The following is a 22,188-nucleotide window of genomic DNA, read 5'->3' as shown; positions in this document are numbered from 1 at the left end:
TTTCCACAAAAATCAACTCAGCCATCCAGTACTAGAAAGCTGATAGCTACACTTTATCGCACCATCAGAATAGAAACACATCACGTAATTTATCGTGTGGGTTTAAAGATTCCCAGAAGGTGGTTGAACAACAGAGCCTGTTCCATCTTAAGAGTGACATAATTGGCTGTTGGAGGCCTCTTATTATGGCAGAGACCTGTAGGGGTCCGTAATGCTAAATACTTGTTAACACGCCATGTGTGACGGTTGCTGTGCATCATTGTAGCAATGCATTTGTTGGGATTAGTTCATCTTGGTAATGGAGCCAACCTGTGCATTCATACTGTAATTACACGCTTGAGTATCTGTACTGTTGGTTGTGATTAAATTAAAATACTGCAAAAAACGATTTTGATGCTATTTCTGAAGGGTCTAATTACAATCTCATAGGGCAAAGCAAGAGACGGTTCACACATAGCAATTACTTCGATTTACACCCAGCAGAGCGCTGATACGGTATGAAACACAGCTAGTGCAGTTGCAATCTTGGCATGTATATTTATTTTTCATACTGAGTATGGATTGCAGAAAATAACAACTATTACATTTACTGAGGATCTAAATAAAGTTACACAAGAATGTTTATTTTCACCATTTTACACATCTATCCCTTCATTTTCCAAATTGCTTGGTCGCGGGTGTGCTAGTTGCTACGCACTATGTATACCTAATGCATCTACTTGCACAAGATGGTGGGTGGGGAGCACAAAAACCTACAGCGTGCTTACTAAAAAAGAACAAAAATTGAATTGATGCAGTTTGTTTGTGTCTGAGTTGTTTTCTTATATACTACGTTTGCTTAAAATTTACAACTGTCTGGGACTGTTTTCAGAATAATCTTAAGACACATCCAATAAAAAATAAATCAATCATGTTGATTGTTCTGATAAAAGTCAAGTCCTAAATTTATTTATTTATTTATTTTTCAATAATATTTCTTCTTCGTATGGAGGAGATGGTTCTTTGAAAGTGTAGTTGTGTTAGTTAGCCAACTGACTAGAGTGTCATCTATGGAGGTCAGACCATGGGCCCCATTAGGATGGCGGTAGATGGGGCAAGATGTTATAACATGGTCTGCAGTCTGGGGCTCATTTCGTTTACCTCCTCGTGGTGAGCCCTGGAAACTGGATACTGTGTGACATGTCCAGGCTGAAAACGATACTTTGGAGTGGCTTTCGGGGTGGTGAAAGGATAGACCCTTGGCCTCGAAAGCAAAAAGGTGTTTTAATAATACTAAGGTGTTAATACTATACATTATAAATGCCTCTAACCATAGTCGTTTTTGGTATGTTCCTAAAGATTACGTAAAAAGCCTCCTGATCCTATGACCCCCTCATTATTACCAGTTGGTACAGGCCACAATGCCTACTTTCACTCACCCTGTCTCTAAGCTGCTGCACAGTGTGCAAGATTGTGTGTGTGCTTGTGGGAGAAAAAGAGAGAACGGAGAGAGGCGAGGAGGGGGGCGCAATAAGGATGCAAGTGTGAAGCAGCGTGAGGGGAGCCGAGAAAGGACGACTGGGGCGATCACAAAGGAGAAAGGGAGTCAGCAAGAGCAGATTAATCGTGTAGTTCTAATAGCCTGCTGCTAAAGTGTAGAGATGCAATGACTAGATGATCTGCTGTGACGCGTGCCCGCATCCTGTCGTGCAGCCTTGACAGGAGGTGACAAGACAAATTGACACACGCCGCTCCAACACTGCATCATGTCATCTACAGGGTCAACCAAACACAACAAACGCCTGGCGTGTAAGTAACCAAATCATATTGTTTGATTTAAGTGCGAGATTATGCAATGTGCGCAATTTGTACGTACTATATATACTTATTCACCATCTTTCGTTTATCTTTATTTATTCTAATTGAGCTGAGGCTACGTATGTTTGATGACTTTGTTTTGCTTGTTCCTCGCTAATGTAAACAAGAACCAGCTCTCTATGCGTGAAAGATGTCCGTTGAACTTTGGAGCATACAGATTGTACCACTGTTCTAGAAAATATTGATACATTTATTGACTCATCAATAATTTGCTTTTTATTGCCATAAAAGTATTATTGCAGTTGCTCTGTCAACCTTTCTTGATAGGAGCAAGACCAACATAAAAACAGAAGAGGCGACCAACGTTTTGCTTTTTGAGTAACCTCACCAGTCAAAATATCATTTGACTTATATTTTAGCCTCTTTAAAAGGATAATGCTGGTGCATTATATTTAATGTGGAAGGTAGAGCACGTGCATAAATGGAGCCTACCAAAAGCCCTCGTTTTTCAGATGGCAGTGGGAAATAGAAGAGCTCTGTTGCATTTAGCTGGATTGATGATCCTTAATGGCTTTGGGAATGTGGATTGAAGTGGCCTGGGAATACACATCATGGCTGAAGATGCAATCACAGTTTGGGGTTTGGCGGGGATTTGGAAATGGAGGCAAAGTGCAGTGGAAATATCAGTACACTAATTATTATGGTTTACGTTCATTCTAGCGACAGTGTTCACATCGAGGAGCATGTGGTGTTGGGGGTCGTGTGGTGTCATGCTGCCGTTGTGCAGTGATCTCACACATAAATGATTCAGCCTTGATGGTCTGCATCGGCTGTTCAGTCAACAGGGGGGGGGGGGAGTGATTGGCTAATAGCAGTAATACCTAAAGATGATGAGACTGTGCACTGTAGAGAGCCGAGTCTCAATCTCACTAATCCCTTGGGGAGAAATAGAAGCTGCGGGTCGTCTAGGCGGAATGGAGCTGGAGATGGATGAGCTGTCAAATGTGACTGGAGTGAAAATACAATCCCTTTTCCAAACAACAACATAGTCACTTTTCCATGAAAGCATAAAAGCAATCACGGGATTTCCTCTTACTCGTCACAAGGGGGATTGAAAGCCTTATCATGTGATTGTTGGGTTCAATAGGAACTTTTGTTCCAAGCTTGCAGTGGCGCAGTTCCTCGGGCTCTTGATCTATGACTGCACCAATAAAACCACCCAGAGCGGCCAATGACGCATGTTGTTAACTGTTTTCATCACAGAAAAAAGTCAGTAGAGTAGACAGTAGAGAGACACACCAATACAGTCTGAATACTCCAGTGAACAATTAATGCTTATTTTGACAGTAGATGAGGAAGGCACACCAGTTTAGAACCCCCAAAATCAACCTCTTGTTTATATATTGTGTCACATTCCTCTACATTGTAAATTGCTAACAGGCAGATCGCAACATAGACTCGTCTGAGGACATTTAATTGACAATAGGTCAGATTACATAAAGCTCCATATGATACGCTGATCAATTTGTCTCAGCAAACATGCATGTAGATAGGTCTTGTACGGCGATGCACTATAGAAGGGTGCAGCTGAAGAAGTGTACCAGCATTACATAAGAGTAAGCCTAAGGCTATTATGATTCACGGTGGGCTTAGACGGAAAAGGAACTTAGAAGCCATTGGTCCTGACTCAGATCACAAATGTCATGGGAATTATGTGTCTTCTAAAATATCTAGATAAAATAATGTAACAAAATTGTAACTAAATATATATGCCGTAATAATGTTTATTTAATCTGTGGATAAATTATTTAATGGCCAAACAGATTAACAATTGTTTATTTTTGTCTGCAACATGTACCTACAGATTATTGTTTCCAGTTGTTTGTGTAGCTAACGCAAAATTTAAGTGAAATCTACAACTTTTTGTTTTGAGGTGGGCAATGGCTGAGCTAGAGGATGTAATCATTTTAATGTTGAAGACGTGTGGATAAAATCAATTGTTGCATACACCCAAACATTCCAATAGTGGACTCAAAGCTAAGCGCTGCACCTCCTTTTCCTTGTCTTTTAATATAATGAGGCACTTGGACAATAGCATCACAGTTCGACAGCAGCCATCACAGCTGTTCTGGCTTCCTTGACCCGCCACAGTAAATCCTTTCCATGTGACCTGTGTTTTGCAGTCTAGATCAGGATAAAGCAGCAGCCTAACAAGGAATGAACCAGTCGTATCCAAGTACAAGCAAAATGCACCGTGCATTCCAAGGAAACGTCTCTGCCTGCTAATCGATCAAATTCACCCAAATCTCGTTACACTGCTTGCACCAATAGTTAGAGGTGGTGCCAGCAGGTTTAACATTTAGTCTATTTTTAGCCACTGAATTGTCAGGTATGGAAAAGCTCTTGGAACACCCAGAATTGCAAAGACATATGAACCAAATTCCCAAACAAGCTTTAACACTAGTTTTAACTTTTAAAGGCACATAAAAAAAACAGAACTCAGCAGCAATGGAGGAAAGCATAGCAGAATATTTACTTGGGTCTGTGCAGAAAATTTTGAAACCGTCAGCACAGAAGAAGTAAAGCAAATTTTGATGAAGATTCCAGCAGCATCCATTTGCTTTGGACTGTGTAAATATGCAAGTCATTCATGGGCACTCACTCATGAAACAGTACAATGTACATAACACTGGTGCACAGTGCACACTTTTAGCCAAGATCACACACACTCACACACACACGCATGCACATACACGAAAACGCGCTCTTGCACAAACGAATAAGAGCACTGGTGACATGAGTCAAAGTGTCAGCCCATGCAGCCCAGTGGGGGCAGGCCCAATGTGTCAAGAAGAATTTAGCACAGTTACACAACCAAAGCTGGTCAGTTGGGCAAAGCATCATACTAAAAAGGTGGACCTCAGGACAGATCTTCATCTATGTACGGTGAGTATAGTAGAAAGTTCACACACCACTTCTTAAATAAGCCAGGTTTTTGTGATATAAAAATTAGGTTATGGGAATTTTTTAAATATGTGCATGAATCCACACACGCGTAAGGAGAAACGTTAAAGATTAGAATCCAGATCACAATATGAGAAAGGTTGCTATTAGTGTTTGCAACATGTGTTACAGCTTGACTTATTGTCGTTGTTCAGCGGAGACAGACAACTCCCAGAGAGTGTTGGACAACGATTCTACGCAGCATCTGAAACTGAGGGACAGACAACGCTTTTTTGAGGAGGTCTACCAGCAAGATGTGGATAACTACCTGCCCTCGGCTCACCTGCAGATTGATAGCAGGAAACGTAAGTGACAGTAGCAACTTTGGTTTAAGAAGAAAATACGCATTGGAGTTTTATAACAAACCACATCATGTAAATTGATATTCAAGCGATAGAACATAAACAGATAAGAGCCTTAATGGAGCCATTCACATCACAATGCCTCTCACGCATCACACAATGTTGAGCACTTCATAACGCAATTTGTGTTTGCAGCCCCCATGGGAAGTATCTCATCTATGGAGGTGAACGTGGATGTGCTAGAGCAAATGGACCTGATGGACATTTCGGACCAAGAGGCCCTAGATGTCTTCCTCAACTCCGGATCAGGAGGAGATGAGGGAGAGATAACATCCCCTCTACCAGGTGCACAGACTAATTCCAAATAACACTTTCAAATAAATGCATTCTCTAGTCATTGCCATATTTTTTGTCTCCTCTAGGTGGCACTCTCTGTTCAACTAACATTGACTTGCCAATTTCTAAAACACTTTATTTGAACCAACAGTGCCATCTAGAGAGTCCAAATCTACAACAACTGGTTCATGATGCAACTTTGAAGCTTCATTTTCCTATCATGGGCATTTAAGAGCTTTTGTTTACAGATGGGGAGGATGAAGATGATGAGGCAGATGAAGAGGCCGAGGTTGTCTACAGGGTGTGTCCACCATTGCAACGGCAAAATGAAGTCCACAACGGCTCCAAGTCTCGCATGTCATCGACATCATCGAGCTCCAGCGATGCGAGCGGGGGCGGAGCAGACACACCTGTAATCCAGTCGGATGACGAAGAAATCCATGCTGACACCCAACTGCTGACCTCTGTTCCCCATACTAGGGATGAAGAAACAGAGGACGAGGACGAGGAGGAGACATGCCTTCTGACTAAATCCAAACAAAGACTGAAATAGAGACAAGCTGTCCTCTCACTGTCTCATTTCATTTGCAGAGAAAACCGAGCATGATTCACCTGCTGTGATTTGTCCCCTTTGAAAATGTGTCGGTATTTATGCAAAAAGTGCATTCTTTACAACTTAAAGTATACATTTTCCCTCTCTTTGTTAATAGGAAAAAAAACTGTCGGTTGAAGTTTGTGCTCTATGTTTCCGGATATTTAATGCAAATTATACTGTAGGAGTTTTTCACCGCCCACACATTAAAATATTCTGGCTGCTTGCTGCCTGAGGAGAATCTCCCTCCGGCTCATTTTGACTTCAAAGCAGCCATAGTAAACAAGGAAGGAAGATGTATGAAAGTGCATCTTCACTTTGTAGGTTTTAAAAAAAAAAAAAACAATATAGCAAATAATAATAAACACAAAACCCAATCTGTGGGTTGTTCTTCAATAATGTAAATAACTTAAGTCAAAATAACTTTATTTTTTTGATGACAAACATTTTGCAGGGTGTACTGATTGAAATAGCTCCGATGTAGTAAAAGTTAACTCTATTCTCATGCCTTACTCATTGCAGGTTTTATGTTGCCATTACGCATCATTTTGAAAAAGATGGGTATGTTTCATTCACGAATGGCACTCATGGAAAGTTTTGTAGCCATCGGTATGGGCCGTGATTTCTATTTAGTTTCACCAAATTTGCTAATTCATTTCTTCTAAATTGCTGTTCAGAGCAGTTATTTTTCTAAATTCCCCAAAGGTTTCGTAAAATTGCCGGCTGCGACTGTAAATACAGATTTTTACACAAAATTATTTTTCAATAAATGTATTGGTGAAACTCAACATTTGAATCACTGCCAAACCCTCTGATGACTATTTTAGCGATACTTGGCCTTTGTTAAAGTGGTAAATACGGGTTCTGCAATGTATACAATTCGATAAATCTCAAAAAAAGACTGTTAATCATTAATGTGGTTAAACTGAGAAAAATAATAGAAATCATCATGGAAAGCCGAAAAGGTGCATTTGAGGCTCGGCATAGATTTTTCATTTGATTGTAAAGACTGAATATTGTCGTTATAATCTGTACGGCAAAAATAATGATCTGATCATATTTGCATTATGCATGATTTTACATCTCCACCACAAATAATAAACCTGACCTTAGCTGCCAAACAGCACTAAAATAAAATGTGCATCTGTTCAACGTATTATAACTCCCTTAAACAATCTTCTGAAACAAAGTAGTATATCCATAAACACATTTCATTGAGCGAGCGGTAAAACCAGTTGTGAATGCATGCCTTTTTGTGACTATATGCCTTTCTGTTGTGCAACATCACTGTGTTGCAAGACTCGACTCAACCGATACCTGTTATTAATGGATAAGTACTTAATCTGACATGTTGTCCCTCTCCTCTGTGTGAAAAGACTTTTGAACAAAGCCTGTGATGTCAGTGTGTATGAATTTGAGTGCTGCAGGAGAATATGGAACCGGCGAGCTCAACTGGACTTCTTGTTCATACGTTGCCATCCATCATTATAGAGAATGTGACCCACTTTTCAACTGCACTGTTACTATGTGTTACAACTTGTGCAGTTATTGAAGGTAGACTTTGATGTCATGCTGCAATAAGTAAGTATGTGGTTGTGGATTTAAAGATGTGTATGAAAGTTATTCAGTTCACCAAGTTGGGGCATTTCCCAACACTTTGCAATCAAATTTTATGTGCATGTTGTTTCCTGTTTGGATGTTTTGCTCTCATATGAATAAAAATGACAGAAATTTTAAAAACTAACATGACTATTGACATTTTATTATTATTGTTATTGTTGTTGTTTTATTAGATTTTGTTTCCTGCTTCAGACATCTCCTCAAAACACAGTTGTCGGTAAATGCTAGTCTGACAATTCTGCCCCCCCCCCCAAAAAAGACTGTACACTATGCAGGGGATGCAATAATTTGCTCTCTCATATTAGTCCTACTTGCTTTAAAAGGCACTTAAAGGGACATATAAGTAAAACGCAATACCACATAGATAAGCATAAGTAGTCAGGGCCTAATACTGACCGCCATTTTGTTTACTTTGGTGGCAGGTTTTACAAGTTTTACAAGTTTGTAATAGTTTCTAGTTATATAGTTTTATAGTATAGTTTTATTTCAGTATGATTGGCGCCACTGCTTGTTTTCACTCCACAGATGCACGAGGCAGACATACTGAGCATTATAGTAAAAATAAATAAATAAATAAATAAAGCATATATTTTTGTTATGCATAAATAGCCCAAAGCCTCTTTATAGATCTGGACCAGTTACAAGACACCTATTCTAGACAGATGGTACTTTCCATGCCGAGTGTGAAAGACACTTTGTCGTTGATATCCATGATCTACTTCACAAATGCACAACAGCAAAAAGCTTATATTTTACATCAAGCTTGGACACAAACTACTACTACGAGGGTATAAAAAACCACAGGTGCCAAATCACGAGTAATGCGGGGGTCCGCTGTAATTATTACTGATCATGTCAATCAAAACCGAGCTTTCCTTATCTGTATAATTTTAATCGCGAATGTGCTTTTGGTTAGAACGTGCAGCTTTTGGCTGTACAGTTTCTCAAACAGCTTGGAACGTTGACATCAGACAAACAAGCCTTCGCAATCAATTTAAATATATTTATGTTTACACTAAACTTTTTTTGTGAACTCAGTGGAGGAAATAAAACATGATGCGACCTTTGCTCCGATATGATTCAGAAGACTAAAATACAATTCAGTATTTGCCTATTTGTACAGCTGATACAGACCAGACATAAAAAGAAGTTACCTGATCTGACCCGAATGGAGTGCAGCTGAGCTGTGAGTATTATTTCTCAGAATAAAGGTATACAGCTCAGTTAACATTAACATCAGCACATGAACACTTCTCAGATATGAAAACACTCAACACACACGCATAGCCGAACGACAACCCCAACTACATAGAGGTGAGTGTACGTAGAAAGATCCCACAATAAATACTGCGCCTGTGAGCAAACACTCCTTTGTCGAGTGAAGCAACTGCCTGCCTGCAGGCGTAGTGTGTTCTTGTGTATCAACGCTGATTACAAGACCATCACAGAGGACATCGAGCAGGGAGGATCAGGATGAAGACCTTTTCCGTGCTTTTGCTGGTAGGCACTCTAATTTTAAGAAGCATAACATTTCTCGGAATTCAAAATATGTTTCATCAACAATGCCACCCTACTACTTTGTGATGAAAAATTACAAAGTACCACAAATCCATAGGTAAACTTGTAAAGATTGTTTTGACATAGAAAGAATGTAGTTGATTAAATGTAGTCATGGAAACTTTCTGCATAGATGTGTGCATTATTTTTTGTTGCTAGTAAATTTTGAACATGTTCCAAAAAATTTTCCATCAGGAAAAAGTGTTTGCAACCGTTTGCAACCTTTTAGAAACACTAACAAAATACCAATATTGGTATGCTTGCAAGCATTCGCAACTTAGTGAGATATGGACTTTAATACGCAAAGCAATTTAAAATCAGGAAAAGGGAAAACTTATTTTTAAGAGGATTACTTTATTACTTTACCAAAGTGCTAAAATTTTCAGGAGCATGAATTATTTCCGAGACGGCCTTGACTGAGGTCAGTTATATTTGGGTTCAATTGTTTCTGTAGACTTTCGTCACATCTGCAGCAGCCTCTCAGAGACGAAACAACATCCAACTCGACAAGCGGGTAACTTTCAATTTTAGAATTCTGTAAAAAACAAACGTTTGAAATGGAATATGAACTATTTGGTGTTTGTTAAATGTGTGTTCAACAGGACATTTTGATACGTTCCAAAAGGAGGTGGGTTTTGACGACAATTGACTTGGTTGAGGAAGACCCAGGGCCTTACCCCAAAAAAGTATCTCAGGTGAACTTTGAGAACAAAACCAAATCAGCAGAGCCAAACCAACTGCCAAAGTCTCAACTCAATTTTTTTTCTCTCCGTTTTTTTTTTTATAGATATTCAACGACAAGACATACCAACACAATAACCACAAATATGTTATAAGAGGAATGGGCGTGGATGAGGAGCCACTGGGCGTCTTCTCGCTTGATGAGAAAAGCGGAATCATCTACGCCCACAAAGCCATCGACAGAGAGGAGCTTAGTTTCTTCCATGTGAGCTCAAACTGCATCATGAATTTACTTGACTTTTAACTTTACGACACGTATTCATCTACAGATCAAGTTTGACATTTTGGACAAACAAACGGGTAGAGCAATAGACCGGGAATTAGCATTTGACGTTGCCATAAAAGACATCAATGACAACGCACCCAAATTTATTCTTCCGCAAATGAGTGCTGATGTCAGGGAGGACACAGCGGAGGGTGAGTTTCGCCTCCAGTCATTGAACTCATATTACAGTAACTGTATAGTTATTCTATTCATCTATTTTGTGTGTGTGTCATCCCTAAAATCCCATACCAAGGCTACTTGCCAATTAGAATCGAGGTCATTGACCCTGATCAAGAGAACACCCCAAACTCTACAGTCACCCTGAGTGTGATATCACAATCCCCGCAAGTTCCTAAAATTGATTTACACCAGATTGATCCCCGAGTGGCTCAACTTACATTTAAAGGGTGTTTTGACTACGATGTAAGTGTCACTGACTTTTTCTCCGGATGATTAGATTTGAAAATACGCAGAGTGATTTCTCCAAGTGACATGTATATATAATTGTGTTATTCATATTTCAGAAATTCAAGAAATATGAAATAGTGCTTCAAGCGAATGATCACGGAAAACCCTCCTTGTCCTCCACCGCTGTTGTCACTCTCAATATTATTGACGCCAACAATCATCCACCAATATTCAAAGCAAGGAAGGCAAGGATGTTTGTTAATACTATCACTAATCAATTCACAAATCGTAAAAATAAACTTTGTATGCTAATGGGTAAAAATATTCTTCCTGTTCAGTATCAAGGTGAAATCCCTGAAATGGTCGAAAGGGGCAATGTTCTAAGACTTGCAGTAGAGGACAAAGACACCCCAAAAACTCCTGGCTGGAGGGCCAAATACTTCATCATCAAAGGAAATGAGGAAAACAATTATAAAATTGAAACTGACCCTGACACTAATGAGGGGATTTTGAGTGTTATCAAGGTACACACACACACACACACAAAATTCTTCCTTCAACCTTCAGATGCACCAGATCTGATGACATTGCAACTGTGCGTGTCCTCCAGGGTAAAGATTTTGAGAAATCAACCATTACAAATCTGCAGATTGGGGTAGAGAACGAGGAGCCACTATTTGTTTGTCAAGACGCAGCGTCCAAGAACAAAGGCGGCGTTGATTCAGTTAACGTTACGATGAAAGTGATCGATGTCAACGACCCACCTCAGTTTGACAAAGATTCAGTTGACATCTACGAGAAGGAAGAGGAGGAGCCGGGAAATTTGCTTTACACTCCAAAGGTTCATGATGCTGATTCTGATATATCCAAAATTAGGTTAGTGTCAATCAGCATGCCTTGTGAAATAATAATCACATTTAACACTGGGAAATAACTATTTCATGCACAAAAGTAAATATGTACGTTTAATAATATTGATGCAAAAATGACAAGGTAAGGGGTAAAACATGAGCCGAGAAAAAAAACACAACTGAACTTTTGTGGGTCTTAGTTTTTTAAATTCGAATTGTTATTTCTGATACTGTAGATAGTATATATACATAGTATGGTTGTTTTTTTTTTTTTTTTAGGTATGTCTTGTTACATGACCCTGCTGATTGGGTGACCATTGATAAAACATCAGGAAAAATCACAACCACTAAGAAGATGGACAGAGAATCACCGTTTGTTCACAATGACATTTACAAAATATTGATTGCAGCAATAGATAATGGTATAAAGAAAAATGCAATTTGGTCAAAACAAAAACCAATGAAACAAGTGAATTTTTTTTTTTTTTTTTGCTGTAACCAAGGTGAGCCTCCAGCCACAGGCACAAGCAGCGTCCTGGTTCACCTTGTAGATATCAACGACAACAAGCCAATGTTGCGCAATAATAGTGTGACAATGTGTGGAAACAAGGCCATGCTTGCCCCAAAGGATCTGGACTTGGATCCTTACAGTGGGCCCTTCACCATCTCACTAAAAAGTAATGATGCAAGACAATTACAGCGATGGAAAGTGGAGCCTAGCTCGGGTAAACTATTCATCTTGTTTAAAAGAAAAAAAATTCCAGTTGACATACAAGCGCATACTTGGCTTTACCAGGTGAGGAAGTCGGGCTAGTTAGCCTGAAGACACTCGCTTACGGCAATTACTCGGTGCCCCTCGTCATTGAAGACCAACAGGGCATAACTGGAGAGGAGACTGTTGTTGTAACCGTGTGCGACTGTGAAGGAGGAAACGTGTGTCGTCGTAAAAAGCCGGTCTCGGCAAGTCTGGGACCGGCTGGCATTGGACTCATCATTGCAGCACTGCTTTTGTTTTTGTGTGAGTATTTTCATATTTGGCTACAACTATGCTTAAAAGTAAAAAATACAAACAACCAAAAAAAATGCTGAATGAAGTAGAATTGTAATTTACAAGTTGAATTACTTAATGAGCCCCCCCCCCCCCCCCCCCCACGCTTGATTGTAAGCATGGAAAATAAAGATTTGCTTATGAGATAAATTTAGTATGGACACATTTCAGAGTCCTGACCTCAACTCTAAAAACTAAACTCTAGAAAGATCAACTACAACAGCGATAGTGAGCCAAACATCACCAGCAGCTAACATCACAAACGCTCTCCTGGATAAAAAAACAAAACAAAACACAGAAGTGCATTATTTCATTATTTCTTGGATTCCTACTTTTACCAAGAAAAACGAAAATGACCCCGAATTTGAAAAAACAAGTTATGGAAATGATATAATTTGCAATATGCCGCCAGGCAGTGTCAGAAGTCCTTGCTATCACTGAGCAACATGTTTTTCGAAAAAACACAGACGCTTTGTCTTTTATGTCTGCAGTAATCTTCTTCATCTTGAAGTGCGAATGTGGAAAACAGTTCAAGCACTTAGACGAGATACATCAAGATGAAGGTCACCAGACCTTAATCAAGTACAACCAAGAAGCAGGAGGTGCAGAATGCAAGGTGTGTTTCTATTTTTGCCGATTGTGTACTGTGGCTGCTAATTAGTCATTTATTTTAATATGCGCCTCTACTAGACTGCGCCATCTTTGCTGCTGACACCTTCAAAGGATTTTGTGATAAATGGACTAAAACAGGAAACGATGCAGGTAATCGCTCATCTGTCCTACTACTTCCTCATCGACCAGCTCAGAGATGAATAACGGGCCGCAGGAAAACAAATACGATCACCACCGTAACTTATTCTCAAATATTTGCTTTATTCTATTTTTTTTTTCATCCAGATGGCGAGGATGGCTCCGGTAATGATTGAAGACAACTTAGGGATGGTGAGTAACAAGGCAAAACTACTTTTGGGTCATTTTACATAATATTAGCACATTTAATGATGGGGACACAAGAATTTAATGTCGAAATGGTATTGACCTAATTTTAATATATTTGCCCAACAGATGAACTCTGACATGGCATCTATGGGCCAACAATATCACAGAGAGTCTTTCCAAGGCAACAATGGGTGCAACATAGTGAGTATTTACAGGCAGATTTCTAATATTAACCCCTCTGAGCATTATTGTTTTTTCAAGTCAGCACTTGGATTCTCAAATGGAGAATTTTAATATACAGTGGCTATGGAAAGTTTTTACAGTCCTGTTCAAATGCCACATTTGTGATTTATTAAAACATGAGAACAAGAATTAAAAAATAATTATAAATAAATCATAAATTATTTCTATTTGCACCATTAATGTGACTAGAAAAGGACTCAGTCTACAGAATCAGAGGAGGTGGCTTGCAGAACATTAGGTATCGTATTTTCCGGACTATTCAATAAATGGCCCATTTTAAAACTTTGTCCATATATAAGGCGCACCGGACTATAAGGCGCACCATTAATGCAATCACAATATAATAACTTGAAATAGTGAAAACAATAACAATATATCAATAATGTTAATATCACACAACACACAAAATAAACATGTAAAGCTTACTTTAATAAGTACAAAACAAAACAGTCAGATAGATCAGTAAACTTTAAAAGTTAAAGATTAAAATAACAAATTAACAATTTTATGAAAGTTGAATGATTTTTTTATTAGATGTATTAAGTTTGTTATATTGTTGTTATTCTTGTATGAATAAGAAGGGTGATATTGGTGTTTGTGACTGCAGTAAAGAGGCCAGGTTGCATCATGTCAGATTTTTAATCCAAATCAAATCATTCTCCATTTTATCTTTTTTATTTCAACTTCAGACGCAACAAATTACTTTACAATCACAAAATAATAATCCATAGTCTTTTTGATTCATGATTCATAGTCTTCTACGGGCCACTTATGATTGATTTTATGACACAATGCTTCGGGCCAGTTTAAATTTAGACGCAGGCCGCATTTGGCCCGCGCGCCGGAATTTGGGCCATATATAAGGCGCACCTGACTATAAGGCGCACTGTCGGCTTTTGAGAAAATTTGAGGTTTTTAGGTCCGCCTTATAGTCCGGAAAATACGGTACACATTTCCAGACAGTGTAAAACAAGGTCAATGAAGACTGAATAGCTGAAGTATTGTTAATTTTCTTTCTTTCAGTACGCTACACAGTCTGCAAACAAGAACATGTACCAGGTAAGTGTGACATTAACAATCATTTGAGGTCTCTTGGGACCACTTATGGACTTTTGTGATTAGAGAGGCTCATTGCCATATCAACGGGCAAGCAGCTGGCTGACCCATCCTAACATTTCAGATTACCTCAACAAGGTAAGAAAGATTTTTGCATTAAATCACTCTGTAGTAAATAAAAATGGCACACATGTACTTTAATTTGCGTACCCACAGAGACTGCGTATGATTGACGGAAACCCTGTCGACCACCCAGAATATCAACCGCATGACTACGTCTATGAGGGAGAAGATAGCATGTGTCGATCACTGGATGAGCTGTCCTTCAGCATCCGTGGAGAGGACTTTGAGTTTTTGAATGATTTGGGACCAAGGTTTAAGCCATTGGGGAGCATATGCAACCAAATTATGCAGGAAAAAAGCATACAAATTTAAAAAGGGCTGCACTAGACAATTATGTATTTGTTTGAAGTAATTACTGGCACCTTAGCATGTGAAGCCCTGTTGCTGCCTGGGGTGAGCACACGTGGTTGACGTGGTTGAAAAACCAGTCACCGGTTGGGGTTAGGAGGGGGGATAGCTCGGAAGCTTGTTGCTGGTTGGCCTCGATATACATTACATCAGCCGTCTGTTATGTTCTATGAAAATGTATGAATTTATTTGTTATTGGGATGAGGTGGGTGGGCCTTACCCCGACACCTCCCCCCACTCCACGCCCCTGTCTCACACCATTATTGCTAATTATTTTGGTTACAAAATAAGAATTATTCTTTCCAAAAATGTACCTTCGCTCTGAAAAGAATTTTTTTCATGAGAAAAGAAGACTAAATACACTTTTTGTATACTTTCCCACTTGATTTGCATGAGAATAGGTTGAATTGCTTGTCTTTTTCTTTTATTTAGGGTGCTCATTTTGTATTATTTCTATATCTTGGGAGCTTGAGTTCTCTCCGTGCCGGTTCTCAGGGCAGCAGTATTTTCAAGCATATATTTGTTTATAAAGGCACATTTAACTAAATTGGTGTTTATTCGGACTAACCCAGGGGTGTATGTAACCAAGGTGTGACTCCAGCATTCCCTCGACCCCAGTGAGGAAAAACGGTTCAGAGAATCGATGGAATTTGACGTGCTATAGAAATAATCAGAGCAGATTCGGGATGGTGGTGATTCTGATTATCAGATGGCCTTTCATATTGACACTGTCTTTGTTCAGTATACAAACGCACTCGCCACACCTAGCAGTTATGTTTTGAGTTCGCTGTTAATCAGCATGCACTCTTATCATCGTATCAAAACTAATTTTTTCAGATGTGCTAATTCCTTTTGACACTGGCATGCAACAAGCCCAACCAAAGGATTATGATATGAATTGCTCAAGTGGGTGAGGTTCTGATGCAGTTTCCATCCTAAGCGTAGCCGTGCAAGAAAGAGAAAATGTTCAGTTGGTGTTATCGCATGTCACTCTAATAACTCAATTCATTCATTGCACCTGACCCATATCATGAATGTTTTTTTAAAAATAACTTCAACTGCTGTATGTGATGAAGGTGTAATAGATACATGTCAGAATGATGTCTGAGTCATGCCAAGTGTTTTCTTTTCACACTGTTTGAATAATACTCCTGATGACATGAAGGAAACTTTTATCTTGGATTAAAAATTAACAACTCTCCAGTATACTGACTCACTTTTAAGTTGACAATAAAGTTTTTTTTTTCATTGTGACAAAGCACTTGAGATTCTTTGGAAATTCAATAAAAATGACTTACTAAGTAATCAGTTGTTGACGTTTTTTTTTTTTTTTTTTACATATTCAGTTGTGCAACATTCAAACCAAACCTGAAAAGTAATCAATGAAAACCTCCTGATACTGTCATAAGTATTAGTTACAGGAATATTTTAATATTAGTGCAGGATTAGCTGACCAAATAGTTGTTCGTCAAATTTTTAATCCAAATATTTCCAAACCAGGAGATACTATTAATTATTATCCATTCAGCCTGAAAGCCGAATATCCCTTTTTCTGAGGGCATATTGTTTTAGGCCAGATTTTATTTAAGTGTCATTAGAGGATTTTTTTCATTAGCAGCTAGGGCCATAAAATATCCTTGGGACTTTTCAAAATTGCACACTATTATGTAAACTATTCTGCTGTCTCACTACTGCAGATTTTGCATGTTCCCACTCACAGGTTCTGCTGAGCCTAAAAACCTGCCTGACATGCCACCGCACAGTTTTGTTGAATTAATGGTCTATTCGCTGACGGATTAACTTCTACAGCCTCAGCATCATACCTGGATATATTATGGAGACTTTTAACCTCAGTATTTTATTGATGCTGGTAAGAATGATCTTAGGAGAGCAGGCTTTAAGAGTGTGTGTGTGTGTGTGTGTGTGTGCTGATCTATAGAGAATAGATTAGCAAAACAGACTTATAGTACTAAAATAAAACTAAAAACAAACCAAAAAGTACTTTGAATGGCTCAAATTCAGAGTAAAATTATGTACATTTTAAATGTGAAATCTTTGCAGTGTTTGGGAAGGAACTGTGATACTGCAAATATTTCGCAGCGGCAAAAAAGGAACTGGATCATTGATTCCTTTACTATTGATGAAGGCTACGAAGGACCTTTTCCATATTCCTTGGGCAAAGTGAGTACCGTTCTATCATTTAACATGTTGTACCATATAACAACCAATCATTTACATGATGTTGTAATATTTGACTTCATAAAGGTAAAAGTGGATAGAAAATCGGTACTTTTTAGGATACACGGAGAGGGTGTTGATATGGAACCAAGAGACATAATAGAAATCGATGAAAACACTGGAGAGATTACAGTGCATGGCCCTGTGGACTTTGAAAGATTCAAGTCCTTTAAGGTTAGAGTGACGATGCAGTCAAGTTACAACATCCTGGGGTGTATTAGAATGACAGTCGAAGTGACTGGTTCACATTTTTGGGCCTTTGCATTGCAGCCGATATTCCAGGCAATAGACAGGATCAACAATGTAGTGTACACACAACTGGGAATCCACATTCAGATTATAGATGCAAATGACCACTCACCAGAGTTTGAACACGAAATGTATGAGATCACTGTAAAGGAGTCGACGTCACAAGGTAAGATTTTTGTAAAGTATGATTTGAGCTCACAATGGGATGCTCGAAAATGAGCAAAAACATTCTCTCTTCGACAGGTACTCGATTGATTGCTGTTCAGGCAGAAGATGCTGACACTGATCAAAATAAAAAATTTGATTTACGAATACTCTCAGTCACGCCCAGACCCCATGACCTTGAGTTCTACCTTCAGACACCTGATGCTCAAACTGGAACCATTTCCTTTAAAGGGTGTCTGGATTATGAAGTAAATAGGATTATTTCTGATTTTAAACGTCAATTTTCCGTTCCCTGTTCAGCACAGTAACTCAGTGGTTACAAAAACATTTTAAACTCTAATTTGTTTAAACTCTGTGTGGGGTTTGCATTTTCTTTACCCATCCAGAAAGCAAAGAAATACACCATTTTGGTGGAAGCCAAAGACCATGGAAAACCAATCCAGCTCTCCAGCTCATGCACCGTCATAGTCAATATAGAAGATGAAAATAATCACCTTCCTGTCATCACAGGACACACTGTAAGCAGTTTCTGTTAGCAAGTACTGTAATGACACTACAAAACAAATTTCTCCTTTTCTTCACCGCAGGGTTCGGGAAAAGTGAAAGAAGGACTGAAAAATGTTCTTATTTTACGTCTTCAAGTCACTGACAAAGATAGAAGAGGTACAGCAGCATGGAGGGTGAAATATAGGCTCCACGGGGAAGCAAACAAAAGCTTCAGAATCATGACTGATTCAAAGACAAATGAAGGGTTACTCTATGTTGAGAAGGTATTTCGCTCCCGTGCCAAGTGCAGTTGTTAAGTTGACTAGAACAATTTTCTGCCTTTTCTTAAAGCCCTTTATTTAAACCCATCTTGTCAAATACACAACTGGTTCATGAAACAAATTTGAAGCTTCATTTTCCTATCGGCACACAACAGTAAACTTCTATTCATTATTCTTTTGTCATAGCCTCTGGATTATGAGACGAGTTCTCTGCAGACTCTGACCATCACAGCACACAATGAGATTCCATTTTTCTCATGTGCTGTGGTGAGACGGAGTACCACTAGTCTTTGGACATTGAAGACTCAGAGAGGTGCCATGACATCTGGTCAGTCCACATACGGTGCAAATGTGATAGTAGAAGATGTCAATGAACCGCCCATTTTTGATGAACCCCACAAGCAAGTTGCAATCGGTGAGAATGTCGCTGCGGGACAGTATCTGGAGAAATTCACAGCGAGAGATCCAGATTTCAAGAAGGCCAACTCATTTGTGTAAGTCTTGAGGATAGTCAGCTTGCAGATCAATATGATTTAAAATTAAGACATATTCCAGATATATGAAAGGGGAAGATCCAGCTGACTGGGTTACAGTGGACCCTCTGACAGGAGCCATCACCACATCCAAAATTCTAGACAGAGAATCACTCTACGTGAAGGGCAATATCTACAAAGCCACAGTATGCGCTGTTGACGACGGTATGACCGCAAACAAGTTTTAGACATTGAATTCTTTATTCAAAATAAATGTGTTGTCTTATTTTGGTCACCAGGTGTACCTCCAATGACAGGCACTGCAACGCTCAACATCATTATAAGTGATGACAATGATAATGCTCCAACCCTGGCTGAGAACCATATCGACATGTGCCAATCTGATGGTCCCGCTCCAGCCAGTATAACAGCTTTGGACCATGATGAAGACCCACACGGTGGACCATTCCACTTCAGACTACATGGAGATATTACGGGCAGGTGGAAGATTGACCCGAATGAAGGTAAGGACCTTTTTGGGTGCTCCACAACGCACAAGATGTTCATTGTTACTATAACATATACAACAACTAATATAATCTCATTGGATACGCGCAGGATTCTCAGTGCATCTTGTGAAAGAGAACATTGTTCCTCCCGGATTATATGTGCTGCTCTTGGAAGTGTCAGACCTTCAGGGCAACGCTGCTCTTCACAACCTCTCAGTTACTGTGTGTACCTGCTTACTCAAGGGAAAGCCAAATTGTCCCTCGGGTAAAGCTTCGAGCCCCACAGTAGGAAAAACAGTTGGAATTATTTCTTCTTGCTTAGTACCACTCACAGGTGAGGGCCATCACACATATTCTATTGTGATGTACTCTTCTTTAGGTTGAACGGTAATGGGTGTGTGATGTTTTTATGCAGGTATTCCATTAACGGCATTTCTGAGGTCTCGTAAGAAGAAAAGAGAAAAGAGAGACACCTCGGAAGTTTCGGACATACCAGACAGTTCTGGACATCTAATGCGGTCTAACGCAGAGAACCTCGGACATGATTGTGAAGTATGTCACATAGTTCAGAAAACTGAATTGACCCTCATCTTTAGACTCCGCCCCCTGTAATTTCAACATTGATTTGAATTATTTAATTCATTTTAATTTATGTGTCCGTGTATTGATTTATTGACTATCTATCAAGTTGACTAATTATCCACTAAAATAATGGCAATGGAACTTCATGAAAAATCTCAACAGGTGCCTCTTGCACCGTTCACTGAAGAAGAACACACCAGAGAACCACTGAAAGCAATTTCGCCAATAGCAAGACAACAGGTAGATATTGTTTTGGAAATACATACAATACTTAATATATGCAACCCTGTATACTGTAAAGTATTTTTCAATCTATAAAGATTTTACTTTGTAGCCATTACCAATGGTAAATATGTATTTATTCACAAGCTGACATAACGAGTGAATCATTCAGAAGTAATATATCTATTTTCCTTTCACAGAATTGGGGAGGACAGAAACCAAGCAGACCCTTATCAACCGATTTGTCCTACTTTATAGATGAGGTAATGCTTTGAGAATAATTGTCAATTGTTTGTCTATGTGAAGCCCTTTGAGACTGCTTGTGATCTAGGGCTATACAAATAAACTTGACTTGACTTGACTTGACTTGACTAGGTAATGATAACCACTTCATCTATCATCAATCCACTTGAGCCAGGGTCCTTCTATTTTGGTTTTTGATATTCAGTTGAACAAATGCACTTTTGTGGCCTTGTAGATGCTGAACTCTCTTCAAACAAAAGAGGATCTGGTTGATGACGTACCTCGTGTGTATGCTGAAGAGGGAGACCTGGACAATACCTCTGACCTTGATGCCATTTCTGTCCCTGAAATTCCCTTTGAGCCAGACTGGGATCTAGATTTCACAATCCGATCGCCGACCTCACTTCAAATGCCGGATACAAGCACGACATATAACATAACTACATCTCATGAAATGCCTAACCTTCAAAACAATGCAGTGTTCCCAGTTGTAGGCAATATACTGAAAATAGGCAAGAACAAGAAGTATAGGAGAAATGCATTATATCTGTAATTTTTGACAGGATATGGCAGGGTTTGGCAACCCAAAATGTTCAAAGAGCCACATCGGCCCAAAAAACCCCAAAAAACATACCTGTCTGGAGCCGCAAAAATCTAAAAGCCTTTTATAATGCAACATAGACTGTCAATACATTAGTTGCATGTCTACTATTAAAATAATAATTTGAAAAAATAATGGTATCAATTTGATCATTTCTTCTTGCGGCCCATTAGAGTTCACGTACCTGCATAGCAGAGCTGTCTGTTCGATATTGGTCACGTCACACGACTCATCCATCACAGGCAATTGAGAAAACGCTGGAGCTGAATTGATGTCCTTGATTTGCTGATCGGTGATATTGTTTGTGCGGAGAGCCTTTCATTTTCTGAATGATCTCGGTTTTATTTGGAAGTCCCAAAATACGCACTTTATTATCTCTCGGGCTGCAACAAAACTTGCATCAGTAGAAGAGTTTGGAGATGCAATCCACTGTGTGTTTTTTCGGTCCTCAAATTTCTCCACCAGCACTGCAATTGCACGTATCCTCTCGGTTGCAACTGGGTGATCGGCAGCAAATTTAGCATGCTTTAGCTGAAAATGTCGCTCCAAATTCCTCTTCTTGTTATTTGACAACTTCTCATTGCAAATCAAACATGCAGGCAATGTATTGGCAATGAAAGTAAATAGTTGAGTCCATTCTTTCTTTAAGCCTCTGATCTCATCAGCAATCTTTTTCTTTTTACCTTTTGAATCCATGGCCCATCACTCACATACCTGTTTGTTTTCTACACACCTGTGCTGTCTCGCAGGCTATGACGCAAGTTTCCTATTTGGCGTCATTTTTAAATTCGGTATTTTTAATATATTTACAACTTCATACATTTTTACAGCATAAGAATGGTTGTGCCATGATTACCATATAAAAACCACATTTAAAAAAACAACAACAACAAAAAAAAACAATATATTT

At 39.1% G+C, this 22,188-nt stretch overlaps 3 protein-coding genes across 6 annotated transcripts; all 3 read left to right on the top strand.

The window, feature by feature from the left end:
- Positions 1 to 1,424: 1,424 nt before the first annotated feature.
- LOC125988736 (dysbindin) lies at positions 1,425 to 7,774 on the top strand. Of its 3 annotated transcripts, none has more exons than XM_049754346.2 (4): positions 1,425 to 1,788; positions 4,956 to 5,105; positions 5,298 to 5,447; positions 5,687 to 7,774. In XM_049754346.2, the coding sequence occupies exons 1-4, from the start codon at positions 1,746 to 1,748 to the stop codon at positions 5,989 to 5,991; spliced, it is 648 nt and encodes a 215-aa protein (XP_049610303.1). In that variant the 5' UTR covers positions 1,425 to 1,745; the 3' UTR covers positions 5,992 to 7,774. The 3 variants fall into 3 exon arrangements, with proteins under 3 accessions (XP_049610303.1, XP_049610304.1, XP_049610302.1); XM_049754347.2 differs by lacking the exon at positions 1,425 to 1,788 and adding an exon at positions 1,800 to 4,743; XM_049754345.2 differs by lacking the exon at positions 1,425 to 1,788 and having other exon boundaries at positions 1,800 to 5,105.
- Positions 7,775 to 8,793: 1,019 nt separating this feature from the next.
- cdh26.1 (cadherin 26, tandem duplicate 1) lies at positions 8,794 to 16,534 on the top strand. The gene is made up of 19 exons (XM_049754884.2): positions 8,794 to 9,150; positions 9,662 to 9,721; positions 9,810 to 9,902; positions 9,995 to 10,153; positions 10,218 to 10,365; positions 10,467 to 10,636; positions 10,738 to 10,866; positions 10,960 to 11,145; positions 11,232 to 11,497; positions 11,752 to 11,894; positions 11,976 to 12,197; positions 12,269 to 12,490; positions 13,012 to 13,136; positions 13,211 to 13,282; positions 13,418 to 13,462; positions 13,586 to 13,660; positions 14,726 to 14,761; positions 14,825 to 14,896; positions 14,975 to 16,534. Exons 1-19 carry the CDS (start codon positions 9,124 to 9,126, stop codon positions 15,191 to 15,193), a joined length of 2,469 nt encoding a protein of 822 aa, XP_049610841.1. The 5' UTR covers positions 8,794 to 9,123; the 3' UTR covers positions 15,194 to 16,534.
- A 420-nt stretch (positions 16,535 to 16,954) lies between these two features.
- Positions 16,955 to 22,076, top strand: cdh26.2 (cadherin 26, tandem duplicate 2). Of its 2 annotated transcripts, XM_049754436.2 has the most exons (15): positions 16,955 to 17,099; positions 17,291 to 17,410; positions 17,495 to 17,641; positions 17,738 to 17,882; positions 17,960 to 18,129; positions 18,268 to 18,399; positions 18,469 to 18,651; positions 18,835 to 19,142; positions 19,204 to 19,346; positions 19,421 to 19,645; positions 19,740 to 19,964; positions 20,046 to 20,182; positions 20,375 to 20,452; positions 20,635 to 20,697; positions 20,913 to 22,071. In XM_049754436.2, the coding sequence occupies exons 1-15, from the start codon at positions 17,064 to 17,066 to the stop codon at positions 21,228 to 21,230; spliced, it is 2,430 nt and encodes an 809-aa protein (XP_049610393.1). In that variant the 5' UTR covers positions 16,955 to 17,063; the 3' UTR covers positions 21,231 to 22,071. The 2 variants fall into 2 exon arrangements, with proteins under 2 accessions (XP_049610393.1, XP_049610394.1); XM_049754437.2 differs by lacking the exon at positions 17,495 to 17,641 and having other exon boundaries at positions 20,913 to 22,076.
- Positions 22,077 to 22,188: the final 112 nt, after the last annotated feature.

This window comes from Syngnathus scovelli, chromosome 2 (genome assembly GCF_024217435.2).
Source record: "Syngnathus scovelli strain Florida chromosome 2, RoL_Ssco_1.2, whole genome shotgun sequence".
NCBI lineage: Eukaryota > Metazoa > Chordata > Actinopteri > Syngnathiformes > Syngnathidae > Syngnathus > Syngnathus scovelli.
This window is presented reverse-complemented; position numbering and strand designations above follow the sequence as displayed.